At 40.2% G+C, this 12,433-nt stretch overlaps 1 protein-coding gene across 1 annotated transcript in view; it reads right to left on the bottom strand.

The window, feature by feature from the left end:
- The window catches only part of drp2 (dystrophin related protein 2), a 108,424-nt gene that overhangs the window by 51,690 nt on the left and 44,301 nt on the right, over positions 1-12,433 (bottom strand). The window contains exon 3 of the mRNA XM_034138546.1: positions 5,713-5,869. Coding sequence (XP_033994437.1) covers positions 5,713-5,869 — 157 coding nt within the window. The remainder of the gene's footprint in view (positions 1-5,712; positions 5,870-12,433) is intronic.

Below are 12,433 nucleotides of genomic sequence, written 5' to 3' on the forward strand. Positions count from 1 at the left end.
AGAGATAACCATTCCAGCTGAAAATCTGCATTTCAAGCTGGAATTAGCTGCGTTGTGCTGCAGCAGTGAAAAACCAGAGGACCTGAGCCCGGCAGGCCTGATAAACCAACCAAACACCAGCAAACACCAGCCAGCCCTGAGCAAACATGCAGAAGTGTGTACCGGCTGGGAGCTGTGGCATGAGATAAGATTCCCACAGCAACAGTCATGGAGAAAAAGCTGCTGTCCCTTTTTCACACTCTCTCTTATAACAAACAAATTCCTTCGTCTTTCTCACATCCTCGCTTCCTTCCTCGCCTTTCCTTTCCGTTTCACCTCTTTTCATCCTCTCTAGCTCTCTTTATTCTCTCCATACCCTCTTTAGCTGCTTTGCCGCCCAAAGAGGAGCTGAGCCACGGATTCCCTGAGCCAGCTGTCATGTTAAAACTTTAATTCCAGCTAAATTTCACACTCAGAGGCTTCATCTATGGTTGGAGGAACATTAAGAGTGAAGCCTTCAGATCAGATTAAGATACATTATGCATGGGGTAGAGGAAGTCAGGGGGAGGAAATGACTTCATTGACTTCATTTCGTCTAAACATGTTGATGGCATTACTTTTATTCCTCCCTCTGGACACTTCCTCTCAGAGGACGAGGCATTTTTATTTCATTATCCCTGTCGAATGAGGCAGGAGGATTCATCATCTGCTGCACACACACAAAATCCCTCCATTGCCGAAATCACTCACTTATCCCTACAACAAAACACATACACGGACATATCTTCTCACCCAAATGCACCCCAAATATACACAAACAGTATCCTTGCTGCCAAACCAATTAACATCCAGATGAACACACAAACAGACACACACACACACACACATACACACACACAAAAGTAGCACAGAGAGAACTCTTCCCACACACAAAAACATCAGAATAAATCCACTCAAGATCAATAATTCACATTTCTTAAAACGCTTTAATTCTCTATAGAAAACTGGGATGCAATTTCCCTCTCTGCTTTGTCGGAAAAGTTATAAAGCGACCAGACTCTTGGGAAGATCGAGGCATCCCAGATTATAAAGCTGAGCTGTGCTGAAAATTGAACATTTAAGAGAGGAAGAGGAGACGAGGAGATTTATCAGTCCATCCAAATGACTGAATATTTGAGGATTGTGCATCACTAAGAAGCCCCATCGATGTTGGAGGGACAGTTGTGGAACGAGAGAACTGCTGTTTTTAAAGCATGCAGAGAAGACAGGGAGTGACAAACAGGGCTGAGGAGGGAAAATACAAGTTAAGTTGGAGAGGGAGGGGAAGCAACTGCAAGGTTCAAGGTTCAAGGTTCAAGGTTCTTTATTGTCAAACTGACATAGCTACAGAGTAATTATGTTGTTGAAAATCTTATGTCACAGGCTTCTCCAACAATGCAACATAATAATAATACAGATAGTAAGAGTAATACAAAAAGAAAAATAGTTATAAAATAAAGTGAGTATGTGGAATAGTGCAGTACGAGTCTATATACTTATTCAGTATACTCAGTTATTGGAATGATATATATAGACTCGTACTGCACTATTCCACATACTCACTTTGCACTTTTGCAAGACTGTTTGTAAGTGTTGTTGTTATGTTTGTATTGTCCTCTTAATTGGGAGGCTTATTCCACAGTGCACCAGTCATGGTGGAAGTTGAAGTGGGATTAAATGGGAGCCACAAACCTCTCACTGTCAACACAAGTTACCTTTCAGAAACACTACACAAACTGACAGCACAGAGAATTGGAGAGAGGGCAGGAAAGGAAACTCTGCTGAACCAATTACGAATGTGTGTGAATGTGACTGTCTGTATGTGTGTGTGTGTGTGTGTGTGTGTGTGTGTGTGTGTGTGTGTGTGTGTGTGTGTGTGTGTGTGTGTGTGTGTGTGTGTGTGCGTGCGTGCGTGCGTGCGTGCGTGCGTGCGTGCGTGCGTGTGCGTGTGTGCGTGCGTGCGTGTGCGTGTTTGTGCGCACTTCTGCATGTCTGAATCAGTTCCACTTCCTGAGATACATCTCCCACAACTAAGGTGATTTACCAGGAAATGAAAGAACATCCAGAGCATCCACGGTGGCATTTCCCCACAGGAGTGAGAATCAAAAGAGCATTATTTGTAACGGTTCTACCTTTCAAACACACCTTCAAGTACATTTCAATGCATTCATTGAATCGTTGTTTTATTGATTTCGAAATGTTGGTGGATGTATGTTGTTAAAACAATAAGAATGTAAACAGGCTAACAATTCGTATGTCTTTAAGACAGGCAAATACAACACAAACACACAAACACACAGACTCACACACACACACACATATGCACACAGGGCTATATAACAGGCTATCTGACATCACATAACAGCGATGTCAGTCCAGAGACGTTCTTGCCTTCAAGACATTGTGGGATTTGTATTATGGTCCCACCTGTGGGTGTCTTTAACACACAGGAAGGCCATGTTCTTTATATCTGCCCAGCAAAACAAAAGCCACTAAAATATAATTTGGGGAAAACTCTCAAAAAAGGTTGTCAGTTTTCTAAATTAAGGACATGAACGTGCAGAGTGGGCTATGGCCAGTGGGAGTCCACTTCACCGGTTTTAAGTCTGATTGTACGTATAGAAGTTATGAGAATATTCCTATTTCTTACTTATATTATTACCTCAATTGCTAGTTTTAGGTATCCTTCAATACAACATGGTGTTCCTTTAGTCTATGGTTGAGGGAAATGGATGATAAAGCTTTATGGCATGTTTAAAGGCATTGCTCTTTGTGATTAAGAAGTTGCTAACACTGCATCACTTACATGGGGTCACTAGCACTGCGATGTTCAGTATGTTTGGTTGCACAAAGATAATTGGTTGTTAATTTTGAGCGGCAATTACCTTTTGTTTTAAGCCTGTTTTTCGCTAGCCAGAATTAGCATTTTAATTGTTATCCCAGCTGATGTAATTTACGGATGTACCTTGCTTACCAAGCTAGCTTGATACCTTAGCGTTTCTCTATGCTTTGTTACCTGGTACCACTGGTCCTCACTCTTCCACAGCCCCACCAAGATGGCGACAGGAAAACAATGCAAAACATCTAACATCTAACCAAAGGATTATGACAAGGTGACTACATCCATTTATGTTATACAGTCTATCAGGCACGTGCACACATAGACATCAAAGTGGGCTTGAGCCCCTGCCCTTTTTCTTTCTCCAGAGAAAGTGCCCTTTTTTTCCCCTTTTTTTATTTTTTATAAATGAATATATATCTACTGCTGTTTGCACACAGTTTCCCTTTCCAAAAATATATTGATTGAATACAAAATAAAAATATCAGGTCAGGAGATTAGACTGTGAAGTTCCGATGCTCTCTCTACCCTCCCTCCCTCCCTCCACGTCTCGCGCACAGCGGTGCGGACATCGGCAGTCACTTCAGACAGACAGGTAGCAGCACCTCCCACCTTACAGTCCCATGTTATGCCGGCTTTTCTTGGCTTGTTTTGAAGGTGAGTGGTGATGAACAAATTACTAAGCTGCCAGTGCCTCAAGTTTAGAGCTAATTAGCTAAAAGACAAAAACAAATATAGTTAACTAAGGTAGGCTACTAGCTAATGGATAAGTTAGCTCAAGGTTTATTTAAGGCAATTTATCATGGGCATACAGGCTAATGTAGCCTACTGTACTTAAGGGGAGACACTAAAGGTGAATACAGTAAAATGTGTATCTAATAACTTCATCACAATCGCCACATTGAAATGCAAATTAGGCGTTAACTAGTACACTAGTAATAAAGTACTATTTTATCTCTTATCTTATCTTGATTTCACCTCACAACTTCCCCAGATAGTTACTTACGTCAAGTCAGTATTTCCCCCTGAAATGTTTAAATGCAGTTTAGCTCATTTAATAACTATTAATTGTATTAGTTTGTTGTCTGCTCTTGTCCGTAGTGAATATAGAAGACCATTGTCTCTGTGTTAACTATATTTAACTTTTTGTTTTAAATTTGTTTTTAATAAATTATTTTGGGAAGTGCCCTTTTTCTCACTTGAGCTCCCGCCCCCCATAATGTCTGTGCACGTCCCTGCAGTCTATGAACCACAAGCAAAGGAAACACCCATTTATGCTGTGCTTGAGTTAGATGTTGTTCACCAAATGGGACAATTTACACCTGTACAGTAGTTTGATGCCCATCATGGCCTCAAACGAACTTTAACCTTTAAGGAGTTTTGATCAGCCAAAACAAATGGAATACACTTGTGGGGCGGTGCAGAGCCTTTAAGAAAATCCAAAACGCTGGCTTACTGGGTAAGAAAAAGTGTTTTTGATATCTGGTCTGTGTTCCTCAAAGGGAAAACGATTAGAAAACTTTTCAGTTGAACTCGTAAGTCAAATAATGACCCTGGGTTTGAGGAAAAGTGTTGGCTTCAATATGAGGAAGAAAAAAGGTATTGAAAAGATAAACAAGCACATTTGTGCTGTGATCAATAAGGTCTCAATCTCCAGGCTTGTGAGCTTGTGTGCCTTTCTATCCACACAAGCCCTTGGAGGCTTTTACAAGCCAGTTCAAATCACTGAGCCATGGAGGAATTATCTGACAGGACGAGGAGGTGTTACTGATGTTTGCTTAAGCCTTGAACTTTAATATTGTGAAAAATAAAATGTTAAAGAGGCTGCCAATCCCATCTGTTTACCATTGGGTATTGAGAAATGAAATATATGAAACAAATGCTTGTTTGGATCCTTCGTGCAGCACGAACATCCTATTGGCTGATCACTATTGCATAGAGACAAAAGGTGGAACAGCTAATCCGCATGTGGCTCAGGGTTGATAAACACTTTTGTTAATTTAACAAAGGTTATTTTAAAGTTTGTTGTGCAGGTTTTGTTTCTGTATGCGTTGTTCTTTATACTGCTACAACTAATCATTAGACAGAGCCAACCTTGACTTGTAAATAAATTAAAACACACAAACGTTTAGCTCAGTTGAATGTCATGCACAATAGAAACTGACATTGAGTTGAAAAATAGATCCGAACAATTCTGAATCAAAAATAGTTTCAAGTCAAATTTCAGGGATAAACGCATAACATTAAATGGTTTGGTTAAAGCTTCATAAATGTATGAATTTGCTTTGGTTTCTTGTTTTTTGTATAGTAAATGGAGCATAGTTGCTGTGCAAGCTAAGGCCAGAAGGTGTAGTCTTTTGAGTCTGGAAAATGTACTGAGCTGTGATCAATAGATGTATTACAAAGAAAAGAGGCCGGCAAAGTTGTCTGCAAATACCTTTGATAAAGCATTGATCCCATCATACCTCACTGCTACTTATCTTCACAGTGTTAATAGACTCCAGCAACAACAAATTCACCCACTTCAAAAACTGCATCCAAAATCATTTGCCGTCATATTTCTGGCTTCTCAAATCTCAACGACAGGGACATCTTGTTGCACAGATCATAGCACATGACCCTTGGCACGCCCTCAAAATATTTTTCACACATATAGTATATAGGACTTTAGAGGGCACCCAGTATGGTGGCAGAAGTCTTGCCTTAGTCGCCACACACAACACTGTCTGTTTTTATTCTGTATGCATCTCAGCTACAGTCTCAATTTATCAGGTCAAATAAAGACTCCTCCCATCAGTATTTGTCCTGGATGTGTATTGTTTGGACTAGAAAGGTATCATGCAGCGCGTTATTACCTGGTTGAACTCTCTCTGGTGCTGGACGGCCCCCACGTCGCCTCCTATGGGCAGCTGCGCCGACAGCTCCTCGTCCTTGGCTGTCAGCCATTCTATGATCTCCTGCAGAGAGAGCTGCAGCTTCCCACTGTTGTCTGAGAAGGCCTCTAGACGCACCCTGACAACACACACACACACACACACAATAAACAATTAGTTCAGCAAATATTCTCCAAACCAGATACTGCAGACTATATTGGGACACAACCATATGAGCATTCGGGCAAAACTTGAGATTGAATTACTTAAAGAAAAAGAAAATATGACAATGTATCCTTTCTATTTAATGACACACTTATGAATACAATAATTAGCATATACTGTAGGGGAAGGTAGATTAAGGAGACTTCTTTAAAAAGGTCAGCTCTTTTCATATCAAAATAGTTGTGAAGGGAACAAATGTGCTTGGAATGTTAGATTTTTTGCTTCTTGCACTTCATGTCAATGTTTGTGTAATGTGTGCTAATGAGCTGTAAATCAGCCTAAATCTCAGAGTTGAAGTATATTACAGTATTTGCAGAATTGGATAACATTCAAGAAGAACCATGCTTTTCTAAGATCCAATATACAAGACACTTTACAGTTGATCTATTTCAAACAGTGTTATATGACAACCATAGACTGTATATATTATTCACAACGCTGTCAGTCACAGCGAAACAAGCATACTGTTGTTTTTATGTAGTGGCACATAGCAGACAGTGAGAGACACAGAGATTCACAGGTTTGTTTTTCTGCAGGTTTGTTGGAGTAAACCAGTAACAAACAACAGAGATCATTTATCTGCTCGCCACCTGCCAGCAGCAGGAGAGACAGCAAAGGGAACCATGCTCCTGCACAGCTGGCACTAGAAGTATGGAGGGTGTGGTTTGAATGTGCCCCAGTGTTTCAATTACACACCAGAAGCCGGCACTCAAATATCATTATTCCCGCACATCACAATTTTTCCAGCACTGTCACATCAGAAATGATGAGTCGGAGTGAAAGCAAGAGTCCGAAAAATAGAGGAAGACAGTCTAAGTGGCACTGCTCACAGCTATAAATAATGGGGGACATTGCAAAAATGTAATTGGACTGATACTCCGATAAAAGCACGAGTCAGAGGAGCACTTTAAGATTTCTAAGTCTTAATGTAGTCAACCACAATAATCGCATCTCTACAAAACACAAGGTAAACATGTGCAAAGAACATGCTCACCCTCCTGCACCAATAACCTGCCACCATCATAGATGTCATGTTAGCAACTTAGTAAGAAATCTCAGGCAATCTCCTGCAAACTGAATGTTGGCACAGAGGAGTTCTGACACATGAAGGATTGGGTATCATGTTACGGACGCCGGCTTGTGTGGAAAGGTGAAATCAAGCTTGTGAGCACATTTCAAAATTGATAGGCCTCTTTGTCCAACCCTGTGTCAGAAAACGTGCGTGAAGCAGACCGTGCCGTCCCCTATAGCCTCTTGTTGCCCCTGCATCTCGGCTTGCTGTGGTAATTGAATTTAGAGAGGAACAGTTTTCTGTGGCTCCTGCAGAACAGGCTCTCAGGCCATCAGTGCATACACACATAAAACACACACACACATTTTTTATATGATGATATAATGTGATCATCATATTAGAAAATAAAGGTATCTTCCCCATTTATTATGTAAGCTACACTTTAAAGTTAAATGCATCAGTCTAGCGCACTTTCAAATAATACATTAGATGATGGGTAAAAGTGTAAAAATAGTGTTGTATGAATGAATTTAACAGCAACAAAGAATCTGATGTTTTGTTGATGCTGAAACAATTTTTCATTCAGCTCTGACACACACACACACACACACACACACACACACACACACACACACACACACACACACACACACACACACACACACACACACACACACACACACACACACACACACACACACACACACACACACACACACACAGCATGAATGGAAAGAGGTTTCTGACTCAAATCAGAGTGAACCGCGCTCTCGCCACCAGAAAGCCATCCATCAAAAAGGATGACCCTGGCACTTTAGCAGAGAGGTTTCAAAACGCTTCAAATCACACGGTAGACCTGCCATTCACACACTTACACAGAAACATACACACACAAAGCTCACAGTTCACTCACCAATCAATGCTGCTTCTATTACAAACACAGAGGGTGAGACAGATATCACGCTGCCTGCGCTGTAATGGAAACGTCGTCACATGGTCAGGTGCTGCCAAGAACAACTCTCGCCCTGCTAAGCTGCACTGAGATCAGGCTAAAGGTTAGCCAGGACAGGAGGGTGACTGAAGCTGTTTCATCTCCAGTGGAAACATCATGATATCATTTTAAGTGCTGTTTACGGGCCAAGTGCTGCGTTAGTGGAGGAGATGCCAAGGGTTTCGAGTGTGTTTGTGTGTGCAAGTAGAAACAGGTAATGTGTGTTTGCTCTTCTATCTTTGTGAAGAGTAGTCTAATTTGACTTGGACCAGCAATCATTGAATGGACACTTGAGGCCTGAGCAACAAGCTATAAATACAACACTGCCATATTATAACCTCCTTGAGTTGTTATTGTGAAAGTGTATCAGCAAACGATTGCCTTTTTATAAATTAAATGGACATTTAGCCACATTTACTGTCATCTTTAGCTGTGCTTTTGTCTACTTGGCCTATCTTTTAATAGTTACTCAGTTTATTGTGGCATATAATGCATCTGTTAGGTCTATTTTGAGCTGTAGATTTTGCATCTGTGCTAGAGAATACTTTCATTAGCAGGGTTTGTGGGATTCATTCGAAATATATAACAGTGTCCACATTCAGCATAATGTCACCTCGTGTAAAATTGTCCCTCATCGATGTTATTTGAATAGTTTCTCGACAACAATGGAGCTCTGTGTCATAGAGCTCACAAACAATGATTGCTCATTCAATAGAAGTTGGATGTAGGGAATGTATCATTACAAGTTTACAAACATGTGAGGTGGTAATTCTTTGGTTCAGATTGTATCTTTGTCAAAAAGCTGTCTGAGAATAACAAAAGGACCAAATTGCTTTGTGCTGTGTTGATGGGTTTATGAGTCTGTGTGTGTATGTGTGTGCGCCTGTACAGTATGTGAGTGTGTTTGCATGTTAGTCTATCTAAGGTTGCAGCCAACAGGCTTGATGATGCCAGCAATAATCTGTGTGAAGGGGCTAATGGTGTGTATTGTGAAGTGAGTCGTGGACACACAGAGACAAACAGTTTCAAGACAGACAGCCACCTGCACATGATGAAATACTCTAAACGGAGAAAATAACAGGTGTTGTCATAAGAAAGATGGTAAACTTTTTTCATTTCCTGGATTAGGTTCAGGCAAAGGATTGTGAAGAGATCAAATATGCAGCCCAAGATTAGAGAGCCCAACCTTTGTTATGAACGACACTGAGCTGCTATCAGCAACACTGTCTGTCGCTGTGGATAACAATCACCTTGTAAATAAAAGGTGTTGTTTAGCAAACCTTGTTTTTACTCAGAGTAACTCAATGTTCTCACAGTTGGGATTGGAGACTCTGTTGCATGCTAATGACTGAAGTATTGCCACATTTCTTGACAGTTAACAACCAAAGTAAATAACCTGGTCAAACAGAATCCAACTCCCAAATCAGTCAGAGAGAGGCTTACTGCTGATTCGATGATTAATTTATGCATGGGAGATGTTTTAGGAGAGACGAGTTTGCTAGCGTGTTGCCTCAGGGCCCGAAGAAGCTTTGAGCTCAACCCTGTTCCTAATTCCTTTCTTCACCCTCTCTTCCACCCTCAGTATTTTTCTCTCTCATTTGCAGCGATGTTAAATAAACTGATGGTGACAGAGCAGCACTGCCTTTAGTAAAAAGGGGATACATTCAAGGGTGTGTGTATATTTATCTCCAGGGATGCCACACTGTGAAAGGGTAAATCAAAGTAGATTAAGATGTTTCATATTTATTGGGTCATGTTGTCACTCTTAGCGATTTAGGTAAGCTTAGGTTCAGGTCTCATGATGGAGAGAGTTCTGAAAAAGACATATACCATATAAAAACCAGGTTTCTTTAAATGGTGCTACACAGCTTTTAGAATAATGAGTCATAACATTTGATCAGTTAACAAAACAGTTTTGTTGAAATCATCAGTAAAGCACATAAAATATTCAACATTCACTCGTACAACCGTCTGTATGATATCTTACAAAGTTATTTCTCCTTTTTGGTGAAGTTCTTACAAATATCCGGAACACTTGTCAACTTTCACTTGTTACACGCATAGCATTTTTGTTTTTTTTAAACATTTGTCTTCACAGAAAACAACTCTACCGCTACGTAAACAACTCACAGAGAAGGCAGACCTTACAGAGATACAGTATTACTTGACTACATATTGACCTTTCACATTTTTGATTAATTCTATATTCATGCTCTGAATACGGTATGCAGAGCCTTTAAGATCAGAGAAAAAAATCAAAACCTAAATGCCAACCAACAGACTGCCGGAGGGCATCTTTACATGGAGCTTCAACTAATTGAACTCGCTCAGTGGTGAGACACTTTATCAGTGGTTTTTGGATGAAAAACCATGAGGTTTAAAAACAGTTTCTAAGTCTTCTCATACCCAATTTGACGTTGATTCACTGTTTTAGTTCTTATTTACCCTGCAAAACCATGGTGTAGCTCAAATTCAGACCAAACTGCAAGTGTGAATGCAAACGATCAATAAACTGCAAACTAAGTTATTGCACTTGGTCTACATCTACAGGAGATACATACATGTCGATGTTTCCTTCTTGGAAGATCAGATACTGTATAATACTGCAATACAGATGATAAGAAAAGAAGAAGAAGAAGACAGAAGTGAACAGTTTGGATTAAAAAAAGGTGCACGCCTGTTGAGAAAACAGCAAACTCAAAAACATGTCCTCGAGATAACATTGTCTGTGGCGTTTATTATGTATGACACAAGTGCTAAAATCATAGGCTCTTATCACAGATGCTCACAGTTTAGCAAACAAAAAGTATGCCTCTGTAATGGAAAGTCAACATAGGACCCCAGGAATCTGATCCCATGTCCCTCACCTGGACTGAAGATGTTGTTGTGTGTCCACTAAATAAATAAAGCCCAAATGATAAGGCTGCTTCATGTGACGACGGTAACTGAAAGATTTTAACTTCGATATCACTAAATCATGTGCTGTGATAGCTGTAAAGTGCAAGCAGCTTGTTAATGTGTGCCAGTCTTCCCTGGGTTTCTCTCTCTTTCTGCTTCCCTTGTTTTTTCTTTTTTTTCACTGTAGGGATAGAGTGTGTGGCGTGTGATGCATTCAGGGACTTTTATAATGACGCCTCGCCAAAAGTGTCTCTTTCAGCAGCTACTTTACACCTAAAACAGCTGGAAGTACTTTAGGCACTACGATTGACAGCAGGTGACGCCCGCGGGGAGTCACATCTGTAACAAATGTATCACAGATAAACATGTTGCATAAACGTGTAGCTCAAAACTACTAAAAAAGTTTGGGAAAAAAGATTCAAAATAAGAAATAAAAACCCACAAGAAAATGTCAATACCTCCAAGTCATAGGATGAAAAAATAAAAAATGAAAATCACTGGTTTTAAGGCAACTTTGCGACAAATGGTAAACTTCTATAACACTGATAAACCCAGCTTTCTTTAGTTTTTACTTTTCAGTTTCAGAAATAAATCTAGTTTTCTCCTTTGCAGTGCGATAAAGAGTTGTCGTTAAAATTAATGTGATGAGTGTAGCTTTAACAAACAGTAATGAAACCATAATAAGAAGAAGCTCATCATCCTCTGTATAACAGTGAGTCACTGCTATAATTAACCAACATGTGAATCATGCGCTGGAACATTACACTCATTCTTATAATGTTATATGAAGATATGTAAACCAAATTCCTTCTGTACAGTATGCAGAGACTCCTACAGTATGTACAGCAGCACAGACATGGCATTATGAGCACGTCTGGTTCATGCAGTTCATGTTTTGCTGAGGACAATCTTTCATTGTGTCTCTGAATCAGACACTGGCATGTAAACAGGGTTGAGTTGTAATGGATCACATATCATTTCGACAATGTAATCAGATTACAAGAATTTACTATAATCCCCCAGAGGTTTTCAATCTGAATGGTTATTCCTTTTTATTGCGTTTGTGTTCATGGAGATTTAGATCTGGGTGTTTATCACAATGTATGTTGGAAAATGTATGTGGGATCATTTTGCCATTACAAGCCTTTACTTAGATGTAAAATAAAAATATAACATAAGATGAGCTGAAACAGGGAGAGTGATTGCATATAGCTGGAAATAAATATCTTAAATATCACAGTAGTTCAGTCAGACAACTCACGTGTTTCTTTAACATGTTTATTAGAAGCAGCATATAGTTGAGTTTGGCGTCTAGGCTCGGGCCTCATCACTCCACAGATATACATAGCACGATGAGTGATGATTAAATAACTAACCCCCCGAGCCTACAGGTGGAAGCTGGGATGGTGGTGGGGCAGGCAAGCAGCAGCGACGTGGAGTAGCTGCAGCGATAGCAGTAGCAAGCAATGCATAGAGAGATATCTGGCAGGTTAAATAGAGCGGCATATTAAGAAGACTCTGTTTGGTTGGTTGTAGAGTGGCAAGGGGCGTTATGTATGAATGCAGCATAAGTGCTC

This window comes from Trematomus bernacchii, unplaced genomic scaffold, assembly GCF_902827165.1.
Source record: "Trematomus bernacchii unplaced genomic scaffold, fTreBer1.1, whole genome shotgun sequence".
Taxonomy (NCBI): Eukaryota; Metazoa; Chordata; class Actinopteri; order Perciformes; family Nototheniidae; genus Trematomus; species Trematomus bernacchii.